At 39.9% G+C, this 20,160-nt stretch overlaps 1 protein-coding gene across 5 annotated transcripts in view; it reads right to left on the bottom strand.

The window, feature by feature from the left end:
- Positions 1-878: 878 nt before the first annotated feature.
- The window catches only part of STRBP (spermatid perinuclear RNA binding protein), a 136,741-nt gene continuing 117,459 nt past the window's right edge, over positions 879-20,160 (bottom strand). For 4 of the 5 annotated variants that reach the window (XM_061154696.1, XM_061154700.1, XM_061154699.1 and 1 more), the window contains 6 exons: positions 17,735-17,893; positions 11,746-11,880; positions 11,401-11,541; positions 8,313-8,436; positions 4,107-4,151; positions 879-1,522 (listed from right to left, as the gene is read on the bottom strand). In XM_061154696.1, coding sequence (XP_061010679.1) covers positions 1,446-1,522; positions 4,107-4,151; positions 8,313-8,436; positions 11,401-11,541; positions 11,746-11,880; positions 17,735-17,893 — 681 coding nt within the window. In that variant the 3' untranslated portion in view covers positions 879-1,445. The remainder of the gene's footprint in view (positions 1,523-4,106; positions 4,152-8,312; positions 8,437-11,400; positions 11,542-11,745; positions 11,881-17,734; positions 17,894-20,160) is intronic. The other variant, XM_061154701.1, reaches the window with a different exon arrangement.

The following is a 20,160-nucleotide window of genomic DNA, read 5'->3' as shown; positions in this document are numbered from 1 at the left end:
TTTGAAGCCCACTCTCAGCGATTAACACTATTCAGCTCCAAAAGACAGAAATGAAGAAAGAAAAGGAAAGCTAATTCAAACTAAAAATGGACAATTTTAAGACACAGCAACTTGTAGATATCAACAGGGGACCACAATGTTGCCTTCATGGGGGTGAGTACCTTAATGAAACCATTACCTTCTAGTAACATCATAGGCTTCCAAACGAGGTGAGAAATGCAAGTGGAAGACTTAGGCCTGCGCCCTTTACAGAACAGCACAATGTTACCGACTCATCATTTTTCACCACCTTAATCAGGTGTCTTAAAAAAGAAATGCTGACCCATGGCTGAAACCTGTCACTTTTCACAGCAGCACTCAACAAGAACTGGGACAATCGAAGAGCAAGTTTTTATGGGGACCCTGTTGCTGCTTTAGATTCTGATGTAATTGAAGAGGATAAGAGACCCTTCAATGAATTCCAGAAAAATCGCTAATCTTCTATCTACATGAAAAAAGCCAGGGAGTGAACACAGTATCTTACAGAGTGAAGAAGGCCACAAGAACGAGAGGGTCACTGATGGATTAATTTATTATTTTTTAAAACTTGGAAATTCGGAAACTAAAATAATCACATTCCTCCTTCGCCATCTCTGGGTAGTGCCATCATTTTAATAAGCCATTCTCGGATAACAGAATAAACCTTCATCAGGGGATGCCCTTGTACAGCAGGAGTACAAAGGGCTTACAAAGTAAATAGACGGGCTCAAACTAACAATCGTCTTTGCTTTGTTTTATCAGTTTGCTTACAAATGAATGGGTTTCTAGGGCTAAGTTGTTATTAGTTTTCAATTCTTTATAATTTGATACCAAAACATATCAAAAATAATAAGCTAAAACAATATTCAAACCCATATTTTATTGGCTTTAATTACACACTTCAATATTTACAAAGTTAAAGTTTAAATGAAAAGTCTCTATTGTATTAAAAAAAATAACTACAGCCCGAATTCAAGTGCCCTGGGGCAAATACAGATCAATCAGCTAAGCGTCAGTGACTGCGTCAGGAACCAGGCAGTACTCTGTGTTACAACAAAGCAGTTTATTTGTGATCAGTGTTTGAGACTCTATACATCCTTCACAAATTTAATTTTACATAATCTGATATTCCTCTTAAAACTTAAAACTTTGAACTGCTAGACTTATTTCCCTAGAACAGAAGGGCTGGTATAAGTTATTTTCCGGAAATGAGGTACCGTTTCACAGAACTAGTTTCTTTTTTGTTTGTTTTCAAGTTTTAGAGAACTAAATTTGCATTTGTTAAAATCAAAAAGTAGGAAAAGATGTTCTTTACAAATAATTTTGATCAAGTATATGTTCAAAGAAAGCAGGATAAAAAGGCTTTTTCGCTAACATTCTGTATGTACTGGGTTGTTGTTGGAATAGGAATTAGCTTCTGTCATTTGCTAAAAGAATGAGTAGTGGGGAACAGGATATGTTGGGAATTTCATAACGGGTAACAGAACCATTCTCTTGGGTAAACCTACAGAGAAAAGAAACGGAGAGGACTCCAAATAAGTTTAATAATCCAATAAAAATTTCAGGTTAAAAAAAAGAATCTTACAGAGATTATCATTAACCTTTTCCAGATTAGTCAGTCAACATGTACCATTATGAAAGAGGCCCACAAACTTTGAAATTACTCTTAATAGTGTGATAATATTTTCCACTCAAAATTAAGATGGCTACATCACAGGAAGAATGATATACAAAAAGGGATTTCATTTGAGTGAGCTGCCATCAATTACAACGCTCAAAAGCAATGCCATTGATTAATATTCTAAAGTGACTCTCAATTTGGCACATCACATATTACAGGAGAAACAGGGATTGTCAAGCTTCAAACACAGCTTTCTGTGCAGGCCTCAGCTCCCCAGAAAGACAGTTCCAACTGAAGTTGTGACCAGGTATTTATCTTAATGGCTACAGCCAATATTGGCATGGCAAATCTGGAAAGATTAATTACTTTCTTAATTTTGTAATTAATGAGTTCTTGTGGCCTCACAAACTTCTGCATACTCAAGCATGATTTGAAATCTGCTCCTTATTTCTGTTCTAATGTTTAACCTATGGAGAAATCACAAAGCAGCAACAGCAGGTATCTGAGAGCACCAGATGATCAGAGGGAAACTACCCCACATGCAACAGCTTTACGAAGGCCAAAGACATGTTTACCTTACAGCCAAAATAAAGCATCGTTTTAGTAGGTTGGCATCACAGTAACATTTAAAAACCATATATCTTTTATGTGAAAAATGGGGGCATTAAATTTCACCAGCTTTGGAAGTCAGTTATATGACACATGGAAGAGAGGAGCCTTCTGAAAAGCGGGCTTGGAGGCCTCAGGGTGGAAGTTCAATGTTAGAGGAAAGGGAAGAACGGGAGAGAAATTAAAAAGACTGAGGAAAAACATGAATGTACCTTAGAGCCTAGATAAATAAGTGTTTTAAAGGAAAAAAAAGCTCTTGCAAACCTACACTAAAGAACATGGGTCTTACTATGTCTAAAAGAAAGGCACCAACTTAAGGACCTGCCCTAGAAGGCAGATGCTTTGGCTTTCACACAAGACATATCACAATGAGTCCAATGAGTCAAAATGTATTTGGATAAACTGACCAGACCTAATTCACAGGAAGGAGAGGTGGTCAAGATATGCAGAAGTTGGCTGAATGGTAAAAGCAAATGGCCAAATCAAAAGAAGCTAGAGAGTCTGAATTTAAAATAAATTGTACAAGACAGCATATTCCTGAATGAGCCCCCAGTTCCTAACCCCCTCCCCGTATCTAAGAATAAGCAGAATACGGGGAGCCCCAGGCCATAGCTCAGTATGCCAATGGAGACATGCAGGTAAGGCTGAAACTCCAGACTGTGTTCTCAACCTTAAGAGAAAACCTACCCCAAATGTCAGTCTTCCAGCTTCCCCACATCTTTCCAGGTTGTAAATGATCAATCTTAATGGGGAAAGTGCTCAAATTGTTCACTTTCTACTTAGTTTCTACAGTTACAAAATCAAATGAAGCTTCAATCTAGCAGTGAGTGTCTTAAAGAGCCATAATTTCCATCCAAACAAAAATGGGAAAGCTGATGTATGAAGAGAAAAGGCACAAGGAAAGGCCTGAGGGCTCGTGTGAAGGACTAACACCACAAGTAGCAACATAGGCAGGGGCCTTCTCTTCCGTGTGCACGCACGCCCAGCCTAGGGTCGCAGTGGGGCACACGCACTCGTGTGTACGCGCATGCTCTCATACACTCTCACATGAGCACACACACACAGGGGCGCTCTTTATGCTCTAAGTGACAAACATTCTGCAGATGGCTGATTCTATGCCATGTAGCACCCAAGATAGGAAAAATGTCTAAGAGAGCATATCACTGACTCCAAACCTACTGCCTCCATTGCCACATAAACCTCATTCAAAAGTTATCCAAAGGGCCACTGAGGTTCATTTCTGCATTTGCCTTTATTTTTATTTTTGAAGGGAAAGGAGATACTCCTATGATTTTCTCACATGTACTACACAGACTTTCTGCAGTAAGAACTTCGGTAACACTGCTGTGGATAACCCCACATCACTCTCTGGGACCTGTTCCCTTCACCTCCACAGCAAAATTCACAACAAAGCATAACACTACCAATGTGAAGTGAGCACTTCCTGTCCCTAACTCCAATCACCTGCAGTTCATACAGTTTCTAACCAGAAACTTAAACATGGCTCTGTAACTGGCAGGCAGCCAAACCAGGAACTGGGTATGGCCCTTCAGTAGCCTTTGAATGGAGTGTAAGTTGGCTGTAAGAAGAACTACTTAGAATATTTAATTTCAATATGGTCAGAAACAGGCAATTAGAACAAGCAGTCCTTCAATCAGGCAAAGCAGAGAGAAGAGCAACTCCAACCAAACCAAGAACCACAAGGTTGTGGCATTTTCAAAGGGAATTTAAGTTGGGTCACTAGAATGAGTAGGTCTGAGATCCTCCAATTCATTTAAAGAAACCCTAGATACAAACTGTGCTTTGGATGGCTGTGCAGAGAGGCTAAGAGGAGAAATCAGTAAGACAGCGTACATACCATAGGCAGGGGCAGCTGTGCTGTAACCATAGGGTGTTCCATAGCCTGGTGCAAAGAAGGAGAGAGCAGGTCAGTCAGGACAAAGGGCAGTCAGCACTGGCCCGATTCACAAGGAACGCCCGGCCCGGCACCTTAGGCCCTGGCTGAGCACTTCTTCCAGATGTGGCTGAACAAGAACCCTTCCCAGGATGGAAGTCCACCAATCCCTCCATGCCTACAGGGATTGGAAGCTTTTTATTATGGCCTACCAGAGACTGACTACACTTACTTCTCACTACACTTACCACATTACATTGTAATTATCAACTCTACCTGCATTCCCCACTAGAATGGCAGAGACTCAAGTCTTATACATCTTTGTATCACCGGAACCTAGCAGAATGGCATGTAGTAACCACTCACTAAACATAATGTGTTCAACAAAAGAATACTCAGAACCACTCAAATCACCAATTTCTCAAAGTTGGATAATAGAAATTTCCAAGTCTTTTTTCAGAAAGCAGTAACAGAGCAGACTAAAGCCTCAAATGCCACTAAAGAGGCACACACATCAGTCTGTAGGCTTGAGGCCAAGCTCCATGCCTTGCTTATATCCTAATTCTGGGCCGCAGCACGCGGTCTCTCAATTAATGTTGCTAAAATTGACATTAGCATATGGTGCCTATGAAAAAGGCTCATACTGTCAATATAAACTAGTACAAAGAACACATTTTGAACCAATTAGTTCTACCACTAGTTTCTCATATGTCCTTAGATATGAAACTTTTGAGCTGCCACTTTCGTCTATAAAATGGGAAACCCTCCAAGCTACTTTATAGTTTTATAGGGATTAGAAATAGTACGTTAACAGAAACAACAATCTTTAACCTTTCAGTAAAATAACTTTAAAACATAAATATTAAAACACTTGGGTAAATCTCTAGGAAAAACAGAATAAGGGCACAAAATCTACATGGGCCCTTCACATTGTACCCAAAACAAATCCAGACTTTTTACCTTAGAACCCCTTTTCCTACCATCATTTCTGCTGCTAAAATGATTTTTTTCTCCTTCTTCTTTAGCTGACCAACTGCAACTCATCCTTTAGGCATCACCTCCTCTGTGAAGTCCCCTAGGCTTGCGGTTCACTTGGCCCACCCCATATCATCGCTTGTATTTCATGGTGCTTTCTCAAGTGTCTGTTCCCATCCCAAGTGACCCCAAGTATTCCCTGGGGCAGACGCTAAATCTTAAGTCATCTTTGACTGCTCAGTTCCAAATCTCTTGTTTGAAACAAAGTATTCAAACATATGTTGAAAAGAAAAGTAAACTGCTTCTGGGAACTAATTGAAACATTTTCATAAGAGATAAAATTTTTCACTTTTTAGTCTACACTTAAGTCATAAACCTAGGGGCTGTACAACTGAGTCTTTAGTGCTCAATACATCATATATTTCAAGAGGAAAAAAGACAGCTGAAATAAGCAGTAGGAAATGAACAGTAGGAAAAGTATCAGAAGTCAAAAAAGAAGTTAATGCTTAAAAAAGAATGCTGTATATCAAATTTATTCCAGGAAAAGGCAGTTGGTTGGCAAAGGTTATAGTTTCAAAGACTTTACTAAAATAAAACCTCCTTAAAGAGAGAAACTGCAACTGCTGAGCTGGCCAGTAGATGTACCCCAATACAGGACACTGGGTTCTAATTCTGACTTCCCGTCCCACTAAGCAAGGTGACTTTGAATTGCACGTGCTATTTAATATTTACTCTCTCAGAGCCTCAGTGTTCTGCAGAAACTGACAGCAGAGTAATGCATTTAATAACATATGTAAAAATATTACAGTCCCTGCTGCAAGGAATACGCTCTGCAAAAGGCATATAACCTGCTGCAAGGAATATGCTTTGCAAAAGGCATATAACGCTCTGCAAAAGGCATATAATCATAATCTAATCTGACCTCATCTGAATGTTCTCTAGGCTATAAAAGAACTTCCTTTTGAAAGCCTTCAGGGGACAGGCCTTTCGCAGAGGTCAGGGCAATAATGTAAGAGAGAAGCTACTAGGATTCCCTCACAATCACTGCTACTAGCTGATGGTGGTTGGCCACCTGAGTGAGGAGAACATCCCATGACCCAGCAGCTGGACACACCTGGACAGGCACATCACCAAAGGCAAGACAGTTCACCTCAACAGGCTGCCTATTACTGTTTAAAAGCCGCTTCCTTTAACAAGACATTAAACGAGGCAAAAAAAAAAAATTAAATTTCCATAAAATAGTGAGATGTACAGAAAAAGGTCTTAATTTTGGACACACAAACTGTAACCACCCTCCTTCCTCCCCTGGTCCCACTGCTACTGGTCTTTCAGCATCTGTCTCTTTCAATGGCACCACCTCCAACCTACCTCCTCTAGCTGAAGATCCTGGAGGGACACTTGAAATCTCACTCTGTTTCATTCTCCACAGTAAACCAATCACTTGCTTCTCAAGTAGTTCCATCTGCTCACTTCCTGCCACCCATCTACTTCCCTACACCCTCAGGAGGTTACCTCCACTGCCTCCTGTCTGGGCTCTGAGTTTACAAAAGCCTTCTACTGTGTCTTGGCATGCTAACTTCTGCCCCTACAAGTCATTCTTCATACAACAGAGAGTGATTTTTACAAATAAAGTCTGATTTCATCACTTCCCTTAGAAAGAACCCTCCACGACTTCCCACTGCACTTAGGTTCTAAGACCAAAATCCAAACCAAGACCTCCAGGACTGGGATAACATCCAGCTTCAGCTCAAATCCAACCTACCCCCTCCCTGGGCTCTCCACACTATAGACTGGTCTCTTCCTAGTTCTTCAAGTGAGTGAAGTCCCCTCCCACCAGCACCCCAGGGAGCTGATGTGCTGTTCCTTCTGCACGCAGTGCTCTTCCGTCTGAATCTGCTATAACTCCTACGTATTCTTCAAAGCTCAGTTCAAGTGTCACGTCTCAGGAAAACCTTAAGAGTCCCCAACAGACTAGACCAGGTTTCCCTGTCACGTTCCCTCACAGCACTGTGCCCTCCTCCTTTCTCACAGCGGCTCAGTCGGTCATGAGCACAGTGTATCTCCCCTTCATGCCAAACACTGCAGGAGAACACAATGCCATGTCTACTCCATGTCAAAGCAGGCACATGGTATCTGAATGAGAGAGTACATTCTTTATATGACACATTTTTGAGCTATGTCCCAAGTGGGATCAACTTCTAGAAGCTTAACTCCAAAGCCACATTATCCACAAAACTTCCCCAAAAGCCTATTCTAATTCTTTTGGGGGGGTGGGGGGGGAAGTAACCCACAACCTAAATGAACTTCTTATGAGTGTCACACGGTTACGCAAAAAATGACAAGACCCAATCTTTACGACAATATATCTGATCAACAACTACAAGAGGTTTACTTGTAGTTCAAAGTTCCATGCTTGCACGATTACAGGAATTTAACTTCAACGAGACAGCTATACAGCTACTGCTAAAATGATATAAAGATTGGAACAGAAGACAGAAAGAAGGCTTCTTTCCCCATCTTCTTCAAGCTATGCTGTGAAATGGAAAGAATACAAACTTTGGAACTAGGAACTCTTACATTCAGATCTCTGCTCTGCTGTTTACAAGATGTCTCTCACTTGAGCTCAGCCTTACCTCCCTAAACTTTAGTTTTTCCTCACCTGGAAAAAAACAGAAATAATTTCTACTTGAGGAAACACTTTGAAGACTAAAATCAAGTAAGTGAAATCATTTACATGTAAGTATACTCAACACTGAATAAGTAAGCTCCCCCTTTCTTTTTTATGTAATTCTTCAGCCTTTGATGATTCACCAGACATTGAGTTAAAGAAATGCAGCATCTTACCAATCATTTTTCTCACCTGTGATACCCAGCCTGTCATCTGTGTCCCTAATGAATACACCCTGCTCAGGTATCCAAACTCCCCAGTGTGTGAAATATCTCTGAGCTTTCTCACTGTCAAAATATTCTTCATCTGTCACCTCCCTCCAAAAGGCCTCTAGTCATTCAGCAGATTCCAGGAGAAAACCAGGTAACATTCTATAGATTCTCTTCTTTTAAATTTCAGTGCACACGCATCCTATACCTGTATTATTTTTCCAGAAACCCTGTGTAACCCTGGAAAATAAAGGAGAAGCTATTCTTGGAAACTGTGGCCCAGAAAAGGAGGCAGACATTTCTCAGGTTGTACTATACCTGGAGCTATGTAGCCGGGAGCAGCTGTGGCCCCAACAAAAGCCCCCCTTGTTAGAGTTCCTCTTCCTCTGCCCCGAACAGCTTGGACTGCTGCAGACACAGCTGTATTCACAACACCCTTTGCCTGTTAAAAATAATACATTTCATTACTGAGAGAAATAAGATCATCTCATCAACTCTGTAATGTATATAACCTCTATGAGAAACTTGAGCCTGTACATGACACAAGTCATCTATGACTTTGATGACTTCAGTTTGTCATCTGTAAAATGAAAATGACATATTACAGAGTTGTTCCAGAAAATATGCTGACATACAGAAGTAAGCTGGGCTTCCCTGGTGCCTCAAACAGTAAAGAATCTGCCTGCAGGAAACCCAGGTTCGATCCCTGGATCAGGAAGCTCCCCTGGAGGAAATGGCAATCCACTCCAGTATTCTTGCCTGGAGAATCCCATGGACAGGGGCTCATGGAAGGCTGTATGTAGTCCATGGGGTTGCAGAGTTGGACACGACTGAGCGAATAACACACACACAGAAGTATGCAGATAAAGTGTTCTTTTCACTTGAAGGTTATCCAGAAACAGTTCGTTTTCTACACACACATTTCAGCAGTCAGATTACATCCAAAGTCATTTTAGGCCTAAGTAATTACAGACACCTGATATCTAGGTTCAAAACCCACTGAATTCTCTTCCAACAAACAAAAAAACACAGCAAACCACCTACAACTACCTATGAACCTGAGTCAGGTTTAAAAAGAAAGAGGTAAGGGAAGATTAAGACAGGAAGACCAAAGATGTGGATGCCAGTCCCTGCTCTAAGTAGCTGAGACCTCAGGAAGCAGATTCCTCTGGCAGCGGGCTGGGAGTGGGTGTGTGTGAGTGTGTGTGTCTGTGTGTGTGTGTGTATGTCTGTGTGTCTGTCTGTCTGTCTGTCTGTGTCTCTGTATGTGTGTCTGTGTGTGTGTCTGTGTATATCACCTCTGAAGTTCCTTCTTGCTCTAAAATGCCACAGGGCTCTGGTAAAGTCACAGAATCTCTATGGGAGTCTCCTCCCTAATTGTAAAATGGGGATTATGACATATACTTTGTTTTCCTTACTGCAGAGTAGAAAGAGCAACTGAGAAAACAGATATAAAACTGAAAAGTAGACCAGGAGTAACAGTATACAGGAATGCAAAGAACATTCCTTTCCAAAACTGAAATTTTAAGAAATAAGAAAACATCTAGATTTAAATTAAATATTATGTTTACTTTTTAATATCATAATGCAACAAAAACTCAAGCTCAGGAAACTTAAGAAACTTGTAACATTCCCTGCTATATATAACCAAGCTGCAGGGAAGGAGGTTCAGAGCCTCAAAAGTGTTGCAGAGTAAGTCAGCAACACTACACACAACTAAATAGTCAGTGCATACACACATTTATCTCTCATTGAAAAATCACCAGCTTTTTTCCTCCTAGGATAGCCTCTATCGCTAGTATGACTGAGTAGAAGATAGCTTCAAGGTCAAATGTATCATGAACAGAGAACAGCCATCTTCCCTTCTGGCTGAAAAAAAATCCAACCCACAAATCCAAAATAGACTGTTTCTTGGCTGTCAAGCACATTGAACACATGAGTTTTATAGCTTCTAGTATGGAAAATTTCTAAAAATGAGTGAACTTCACTTCATGCAGACTTTTTTTTTCAAACACAGCTTAGTCAAATGCAGTCATCAGGAATTAGCAATCTGGCGGCAGCACAGTGACTCCACACAAATCAAACTCCTGTCTCCTAGAACCAAACCTAACTACCTAATAAGTTATCTGCACAGAGGCTTTATAAACACTAAAATTAACTGACCATATACAAAATGTAATGCACAAGAAAAACACACCAAAACAAACAAGGTCACAATTATCTTTCTACTAATTTAGAACATCTAATAAAAGATTTTATTTTTTTTTTGAACATCTTATAAAAGATTTTAGAAAAAGAAAATCCATTTATCCTTTCTCTACACGTGTACCAATGCAATTTAAATGCTTTATTTGTATTTCATCTCAGTAACAGTTTTCTTTGTTTATATTTTGAATTCTAGAATATAAGCAGTGATTATAGTAAATACAAAAAATGTAAATGAACACAAAACATATTTCTAAGACGTATATTGTACACAATAGGAGCATGCCCACGGAGCTTGGACCAAGAAGAATCAGGCTTCACAGGGAAGCTTTACGGCCAGCTGTGTCACTACAAGCAGTGCACATGCGTTCAAAGTGCTCCACGGGGTCCGTTCTTCCCTGTTAACAATGGACTTTGCATGTGCATACTCCACACAGAACCTTGAATCATCTATGCTTCCTTCTACTGGTCTAAAGATTTTTACTGGACTTTTCCCTATCACGTAATATACTCAGATATTATTATACCAGTATTCTCCACCAGAGAGAGAATGTACCTTATAGTTACTTACATGTCTCTTTTCCCCTCACAATCACGCACATGGTATATGTCTAGAATATATTTTTGAATATGTAAATGAATGGATGGGAGAATCTGTTATTCAAAAGCGTGCAATTAGGAAGCCATCTTTTCTTACTGTGATCCTTGCTACAATCCTGGGCCTTTGCAGCTCTGACATTTCCAATGTCAGTAACAAACAAAAGCAACACAGGGTCAATTTCTACTGTGCTGACCTCAAAGAAACCCCAAACTAAACAATGTAAAAGGACAAAACTGGAAAGGAAAAAGAAGAGCAACTGCAGACTGGGATGAGAATAAGCCCAACACTCTTGGCAGCTTCCCTAAACAAACGCAGGATCTCATTAGAGTCCCAGCCCGTCAACACTGCTTCATCAAGAGCACTCGAAGTCCCGAATATTTAAAACCAACAGTCTCTTTTTAACATAGGATTTGCCTGAAAGACCACAAAACAGGGGACCAGTAATCACATTTCTATTATGCATGATCAACCCAACAGAAAAAGTTGCCAAGTCTAAGCAGGAAAAATAAATAACTTCAGAAAAATCTCAAGTGGCACAAAGATATGAAAGGAGATTTCACTCTGGTGGTATCTTTCCAGGGTTTAATGCTTAACTCATACCTGAGGGATAATCTTCTTTTTCTTATTATTTCCTGCATTGGGTCCAGAAAACAGCTTCTCCAGGGCAGCTAAAGCTGCACTTGCCTTTGCCACTTTCTTATTTGGACCTGCACCTCTGAATTTTTGTCCATCCACTTCTACCTAAAATCCAGAACAACACTCTGCAATTATCCCATGCAATTCCTCTGTGTAGTTTTAATTTAAATGTATCATAACAGAAAACAAAAACACCAAAAGTCAAATAGTGCCATAAGAACTGAGTCTAACTCTTTTTTTAAAAGTAAGCTCAGGACAACCTATGTCTTTGAGGGGAAAAATAAAGTTGGCTTGTATCTAGGTACATACCTCCATCACAAAGCGTTTGTCATGGCTTCCACCAGTCTCCGAGATGAGTTCATACTTGAGACCTCTTCTTTTTTCATTGAGCTCCATTACAGGATTTTTGCCACTTGCTGTGAGGATAGGGCCCTGAGTTCTTACCTAAAAGGAGGTTCAATCAAGGAAGATTTTAAAGTATTAGATTTCTTATTAATACAAGTATACTATATCTCTACTGAAAAAGAGGCTCAAAAAGTTAAAGCATTTGGGTGCTAGGATGCATGATTACTTCTACGTATGAATGACAAAACACCTCTAAAGGGACAGAAACCCTACATACAGTGAACACTGCAGCAAGTCATCTCGCCAGCCTGTCATGGAAGCAAGGAGATCTCCACAGATCAGGATTCAAGACCAGTGGAGCCTGGCCATTACCTGACACTCCAGGGTCTGATCTAGTGTGTTCAAGATCTAAGAACAAAACTATAAATGACAGACAATGTAGAGTAAATGGAGAAGAGTAAAGATTCACATTCAATGTTTTTTACCTTTAGGATTAGGCTTACACAGCTCTCAATTTGGGAGATGGAAAGAAAATGTGCCTATACACCTCTCAGTCTCTAAAGAGATTTGAGGGAACCAACACTAAAAACAGCAGGCTACAGACTATGAATTCTTAAATTTAAAAATAATGAAAGCAGTCATTCCCTGCCCTCTAGGATCTAGAGCACAGTGGGAGGGACTGATCTAATCACTATGAAATAATGTACACTAGTTCTAGAACAGGTGTATGTTATGGAAACACAGTACAAGTAATTATTTTCTAGGGCAAACAGGATAGTTTTCCTAGAAGTGACATACAAAACTGATCTTAAAAGGTAAGTAGTACCAGACCATGATAAGGAGGAAACACAGGAGAAGGGCATTCTGGGCAGAAGAAACAGCCATGCAAAAGCCCAAGAGAAGGAAAGAATATTTGTTTGGGAAACGTAAATAAATTCTATTTGGCTATATTAAGGGAGTGAAGAGACAAACAGCAGAACCAGATTAGAAACACCCTTGATGTAGCCAAGCCATAAAGGACTTCAAATGTCATGCAAATGAGCTTCGACCTTATTATGGACAACGGGGAGCCACTGGAGGATTTAAATCTGAAAAGCAGAGACATTACTTTGCTGACAAAGGTCCATATAGTCAAAGCTATGAGTTGGTTCATTTTCATATGCCCTGTACTATCAACCACAGTACCAAGTACAGAATAGGTGATAAATAAGTATGTATTTACTAGTAAATCTCTTTATCTTAAACTAATCCTCTTGATGTATCAGTGAGAAATCTTTTTCTGATTTTATATTTGCCCATCTTTAATATAGTGGACAATAATGACAAATCTAGACAGCGTATTAAAAAGCAGAGACATCACTTTGCCCACAAAGGTCACATACAGTTAAGTTTATGGTTTTTCCAGTAGTCACGTATGGTTGTGAGAGCTGGACCATAAAGAAGGCTGAGCATCGAAGAACTGATGCTTTCAAACTATGGTGTTAGAGGACTCTTGAGAGTCCGCTGGACTGCAAGGAGATCAAACTAATCAATCCTAAAAGAAATCAATCCTGAATATTCATTGGAAAGACTGACGCTGAGGCTGAAGCTCCAGTACTTTGGCCACCTGATGTGAAGAGCCAACTCACTGGAAAAGACCCTGATGCTAGCAAAGATAGAAGACAGGAGGAGAAGGGGACAGAAGATGAGATGGTTGGACGGCATCACCTACTCAATGGATGCGAGTCTGAGCAAGCTCTGGGAGATGGTGAAGGACAGGGAAGCCTGGCATACTGCAGTCTATGGGGTCTCAAAGAGACAAAATCATGATTAAATTACAAAACAGCTCTAGGAGTGGTAGAAAGAATTGACACAAAGATAAACTAGCAGTGAGGAAGAGAAGTAATTCATGTAAGAGTGCGAAGGTTAGGACTGAAAATAAATCACAAAATACCACTTAACTACAATTTTAGAGAGACCCAATGACTGAACACTTTTTGAGGTTAGAGATCATGTCTATAATTCTGCCACAGTGATTGCTCAAGAAATGGTGAACAATGAGTATATATAATAGGATTTTAATGTATATAAACCTAATGGACAGCAAGATTCTCTTAAAATACTCTATGCTGATTTAATAAGTAGTTGATAATATCAAAGTGGAACACTGGACAATTTTAAAAGATAATGCTGATAAACATTCCTGAATCATTTTGTTAAAAACATTATTTATTGAAGAATTAATAATCTACATATTTTAAAGTTTCAAGGCAAATTTCTGGTCTCCATCTTTTAAAGGTAATGAGTAATTTTTGAAACTATTCTATGTGGTAATCACTCTCTGCTTTCAAACCCGAAATCACTTTTTTAAAATATTTAATTATTTTTTTATTTGGCTGTACTGGATCTTAGTTGCAGCATGCAAGATCTAGTTCCCTGACCAGGGGTCGAACCCAGGCCCCCTGCACTGGGAACGTGGAGTTTTAGTCACTGGACCAACAGGGAAGTCCCCTGAAATCACTTCTATAAAAATGAGTCAAAACAAGAATGAAAGTTTTCTCCCCTCTCCATTATTACAGTTTACGAAAGCAAAGCAGAGATGGATTCACTACCAGAACTTCCATATACTGTCCTAACTGCTGCTAATTCAGCCCACAGTGCTCTGCTCTCTTAATTTCCTTTGAACTTAACAGTCTGAACCTTATCATTAATGAGCTCTTTTTCTCTTAGTGAGCTTCCAGGTGTGCTGTGGTAAAGAACCCACATGCCAATGCAGGAGGCATAAGACACTTGCATTCAATCCCTGGGTCAGGAGGATCCCCTGGAAGAGGGCATGGCAATCCATTCCAGTATTCTTGCTGGAGAATCCTAAGAACAGAGGAGCCTGATGGGCTACAATCCATGGGGTCACAAAGAGTCAGACACTAGTTATTTACACTGCCAGCAAACCATCTTGGCCTGCCTGTGACAACCACTTAAGAATGACTGGTGCTCTCCAAAGGCAGGTGCCATGGCTTCTATCCACCACACCACAAGAGGAATCAGGAATGGCTTTCACAGGACTCAGCCATAATCAGTTCCCTCCATACAGGCCTAACTGGTACTTCTCAGACATCTACTTTCACAATTCCAGATCTCTGGTGGCCCAGATGGTAAAGAATTTGCCTGCTGTGCAGCAGATCGGGAGACCTGGGTTCGATCCCTGGGTCAGGAAGATCCCCTGTAGAAGGGAATGGCTACCCACTCTAGTATTCTTGCCTAGAGAATTCCATGGACAGAGAAGCCTGGCAGGCTACAGTCCATGGGGGTCACAAAGAATCGGACACCACTGAGCGACTAATACTTTCACTTCCTTGGCCCAGAATGTCTTCTTTCCATCTCTTCCCCACAGAGCAAAATCCTCTTCGTTATCTCAAAATCAAGCTCATATATTACTCTAATTTTACATGTGTGTATGTTTCATTTTGTAATCATGGTGCTTTTCTCACATTATATCATAATAATCAGTATCTTTTGCCCTTCTATCCTCAGAATACTTTAAGACTCTGGACACAATTTCTATAGCAACTAATATGCAGATACTAAAAGGAGTTTAGTATCTTCCCTCATAGCTCACTGGCTAAACAATCTGCCTGAAAGACAGGACACCTGGGTTTGATTCCTAGGTTGGGACAACCCTCTGGAGAAGGAAATGGCAACCCACTCGAGTATTCTTGCCTGGAGAATTCCATGAACAGAGAAGTCTAGCGGGCTACAGTCCATGGGGGTCTCAAGAGCTGGACACGACTGAGTGACTAAACCACCACCAAAAGGAGTTTAGTACTAAGTCCTTGATAAATATTCATTCTTACAAATGACAAATTGAAAAAAAAAAATTCATATAAGCTCTTGCTATTACTTTAAAGTTAATTTTCCTTATGTAAAATGCCACAAGCAAGGGCCCCATGAATTTCCAATTAAGCCATGTATCATTTCTACTTGGATTTTTGTCCAATTCTATTATCTGTGACAATGTGTCATACGTCAGGACTACTCAAGAGTCTGAAGAACAACCCTCTTTAGGGCTGGACCAACTCAATGATGACCTGACCCCCACACCTTAGAACAAATTTCAAATAATCCTAGATTTCCCTCATTAGCTTTTTTTTTTTAAGTTTATAAACATATATAAATACATTCATTCATTCATTGATAGCCAAGCAGCTTGCAGGATCTTAGTTCCCCTACCAGAGACAGAACCCAGGGACCAGAGACTGAACCTAGGTCCCTGCAGTGGAAGTATGGTATCCTATCCACTGGACCAGGGAATTCCCTAGATCTTTTTGCTTTTCACGCTTCAGTTATTGTTGACATTCTTCAGTTCGGTCACTCAGTCGTGTCCAACTCTGCAACCCCATGAACTGCAGCACGCCAGGCCTCCCTGTCCAACACCAACTCCCGGAGCCCACCCAAACTCCTGTCCATTGAGTGGGTGATGCCATCCAATCATCTCATCCTCTGTTGTCCCCTTCTCCTCCTGTCCTCAATCCCTCCCAGCATCAGGGTGTTTTCCAATGAGTCAGTTCTTCACATGAGGTGGCCAAAGCATTGGAGTTTCAGCTTCAACATCAGACCCCTCAATGAACACCCAGGACTGATCTCCTTTAGGATGGACTGGTTGGATCTCTGGTGGGACTGAGATCTGGATCTGGTGGGACTCTCTCAAGAATCTTCTAAAATACCACACTTCAAAAGCATCAATTCTTCGGCGCTCTGCTTTCTTTATAGTCCAACTCTCACATCCATACATGACTACTGGAAAAACCATAGCCTTGACTAGACAGACCTTGTCAGCAAAGTAATGTCTCTGCTTTTTAATATGCTGTCTAGGTTGGTGATAACTTTCCTTCCAAGGAGGAAGCATCTTTTAATTTCATGGCTGCAATCACCATCTGCAGTGATTTTGGAACCCAAAAACATAAAGTCAGTCACTCTTCCACTGTTTCCCCATTTATTTGCCATGAAGTGATGGGACCAGATCCCATGATCTTAGTTTTCTGAATGTTGAGCTTTAAGCCAACTTTTTCACTCTCCTCTTTCACTTTCATCAAGGGGCTCTTTAGTTCCTCTTCACTTTCTGCCATAAGGGTGGTGTCATATGCATATCTGAGGTTATTGATCTCCAGGAAATCTTGATTCCAGCTTGTGCTTCCTCCAGCCCAGCATTTCTCATGATGTACTCTGCATATAAGTTAAATAAGCAGGGTGACAACAGCCAGCCTTGATGTATTCCTTTCCTAATTTGGATCCAGTCTGTTGTTCCATGTCCAGTTCTAACTGTTGCTTCCTGACCTGCACACAGGTTTCTCAAGAGGCAGGTCAGGTGGTCTGGTATTCCCATCTCTTTCAGAATTTTCCACAGTTTATTGTGATCCACGCAGTCAAAGGCTTTGACATAGTCAATAAAGCAGAAATAGATGTTTTTCTGGAACTCTCTTGCTTTTTTGATGATCCAACGGACGTTGGCAATTTGATCTCTGGTTCCTCTGCCTTTTCTAAAACCAACTTGAACATCTGGAAGTTCACGGTTCACGTATTGCTGAAGCCTGGCTTGGAGAATTTTGAGCATTGACATTCTTGATACACTATAATTGTGAGATGCTAGACGTGACTCCCATGGCCAGCAAAAGAGAAACACCAGTTAAACTAGGATACATCCACATGTTGTACAGTACACAGTTATGCTTACAAATATTTTTAGAGTTAAGTGAAAAAAAACAAGACGTAAAACTGTATGAAAGTATGATTACCTTCGTAAAAAAATTACCAAAGAAAAAAGGCTGGATAGAAATAAACAAAAATATTAATAATGGCTACCTCTTAAATACACACACCTGTATATGCTTTTGATTATCTCATTGGTACTTCTCCAGACCACTCAAATTTTTGACATTAAACATACTTTCTTTTCTAAGAAAAAAATATACATGTATACCTCTAAGGTACTGGAGGTTTCAGTTGTAGAATTTCCAGTATTATTGCTTGAGTTTGAAGACACTGTTTCATTTTTGCCTTCGTTATCTGACTTTTCATCGGAACTCATACATTCAATATCTGCGTCAAAGCCCGTTGGGTATCCCATTGCCTGCAGTACCTGTAAAAATTACATTAAGATTCAGTTTTATTCAAATACCAGACACCTCAGAGAATAGACGAAATACTGAGAACAATCGTTTCAACCCCAAAGCATCTGAATCCATGAAACACCTTGCAGGAAAAGCAAGATGTTGCTCATCTACAAATCCTTAGTTAAACAAGCTTTACCTACCAGGGTATCACCACAAAAAAATGGAGGAAACCTCCTCAGAGTAACTAGGTTTAAATAACAGATAACAGAAATGCAAACCTGAGGCTACTCCAAATTCACTTAATTTGGAGATGAGGACTTCTCTGATGGCACAGTGAATAAGAATCCACCTGCCAGTGCAGGGGACATGAGTTCAATTCGCGGTCCAGGAAGATTCCACATGCCAAGGAGCAATTAGGCCTGTGTTCCACAACTACTGAGCCCGTGCACTGCAACTAATGAAGCCCACATATCTAGATCCTGTGCTCCACAAGAGAAGCGACCCAAATGAGAAGCTTGCTCACTGAAGTGAAGAGTAGCCCCCACTCACCACAACTAGAGAAAGTCCACACAAAGCAACGAAGATGGTGTGCAACCAAAAATTAATAAAGTACATAAATAATTTGGAAATGAGAGATGGAGAAACAGAATAGCCAAATTGAGCCAATGAGGTGGCAGTAATTAAAAGCAGAATGGCACACTATGAAAAGTACACTGGGCTAGAAAGGAAAAAACCTGATGGTCTAACCTTTTTCTCCTCTGATCCTCAATTTTCTAATTTGCAAAACAGGAAGGCTGATTAACTGACCTAAGTTTTATGACTCAATCCAATATAGGAAATTAGCACAGAAAGGAAATCAAGACATTTTCTTTACCTTAGAGCCAGTTTGCCTGTTAGTTACAAAATTACAGCTATAGCTTCTTACTATCCATTCCTTTCACTTTCAACTTAAAGCATAATCAAGACTTGAAAGAAAAGATTCAGGCCTTGGGTTTATCCTCCACTGCTGAGTGAACCAGGAACAAGTCTAGGTGTGTATCTCCATCCTGTCTATCAAGGAGTGATTACTCTATGGCTCCCTCCCATGTTTACTCTTGTGTATTTCCATTCATGTTTGGCACTTCTCATCTTTTTTAAAATAGTTTTCCAAACAGTGTATGTGTGTGCATGTGTATGTTTGCAAGCCTTTTAAAACCTCCTTCCAGGTTAAACTGCTTTAGATGTTTGCAAAAGAATATATCCACGAGCACATATTTATAAGCCTCTTTCAAACAGGCTGACATTGAGTTGTCAGTCACTGACTTAAAGGTCTGGACCAAAGTTAGGTTCCTAAAGATACCTGTATTTGTCTCAGCTTTTGAGTATGGTTTAAGGTGCCTGAGTGTAAAAGCAGTGGCATATTTCTTTATAACCCCAACTATACCTAATAGCTTTCTCAAAAACCTGTAATGGCCACCACACAAATGAGAAAGACGTCAAACAGCCTAGTCTTTATAAATGATGGCATCTTGTACAAAGATTTTGCTAACATAAATGAAATTACACTAAACAAAAAATGGGCAGAAGTAGAATTCTAAACCAAGAGAACATGAAATTAATTCACCCAGTTCATATGGAGAACTTGGCATTCTGTTGAACATTTTAAATTGTAAATAAATTCTCTGTATTCAATGGGAGTAAGGCCAAGAATACTTTAACATCGTAAGTACTAAAAGGACTCAAACAGTACTTCGCACTAAGTACACTAACATCACTTGGTTATATCCTCACCAGTATTTGTAAAGAAAACACCTTCTCTACTGCCCAAGTCCTACAAATATGCTCTCCCTAAAAAATTCCATCTCTGAAAGAGCAGTTATCAGTCTGGAATTAAAACCAGGTTAACACAGGCTGCAAGTCAAAAGCCAAGAGTCCCAAAGAAATTTGATTTGTTTACTCCAATAAAAACTAAAGACACGTAGTTTCTCCAAATTTAATACAGACAGTTAAAAGAGAATAATGTAAATTATTTAACACCACTTCTCTCTGCCCTTTTTTCACATATCAGATTCATTTATTGTTTTTGTAGCAACATACTTCAATACACTTATAAATATTTCATATAAACTGATGGATAATCTCAAAGGATATTACAAATGTACTTACAACACAGCACAACAAAAACATTTTCCAATTAAGTCATATTTCTATGAACACATATTCTGAAATTATTAACTAGCATAAGCCACAAAAGTAAAAAAAAAAAGTATGGAGTTCTTAGAACTCTAGAACCAATTTGTTTGGAATCAGCATT

Source organism: Dama dama, chromosome 11 (genome assembly GCF_033118175.1).
Source record: "Dama dama isolate Ldn47 chromosome 11, ASM3311817v1, whole genome shotgun sequence".
Taxonomy (NCBI): domain Eukaryota; kingdom Metazoa; phylum Chordata; class Mammalia; order Artiodactyla; family Cervidae; genus Dama; species Dama dama.
The sequence above is the reverse complement of the archived record's forward strand: the minus strand, read 5'-3'. Positions and strand labels throughout refer to the sequence as shown.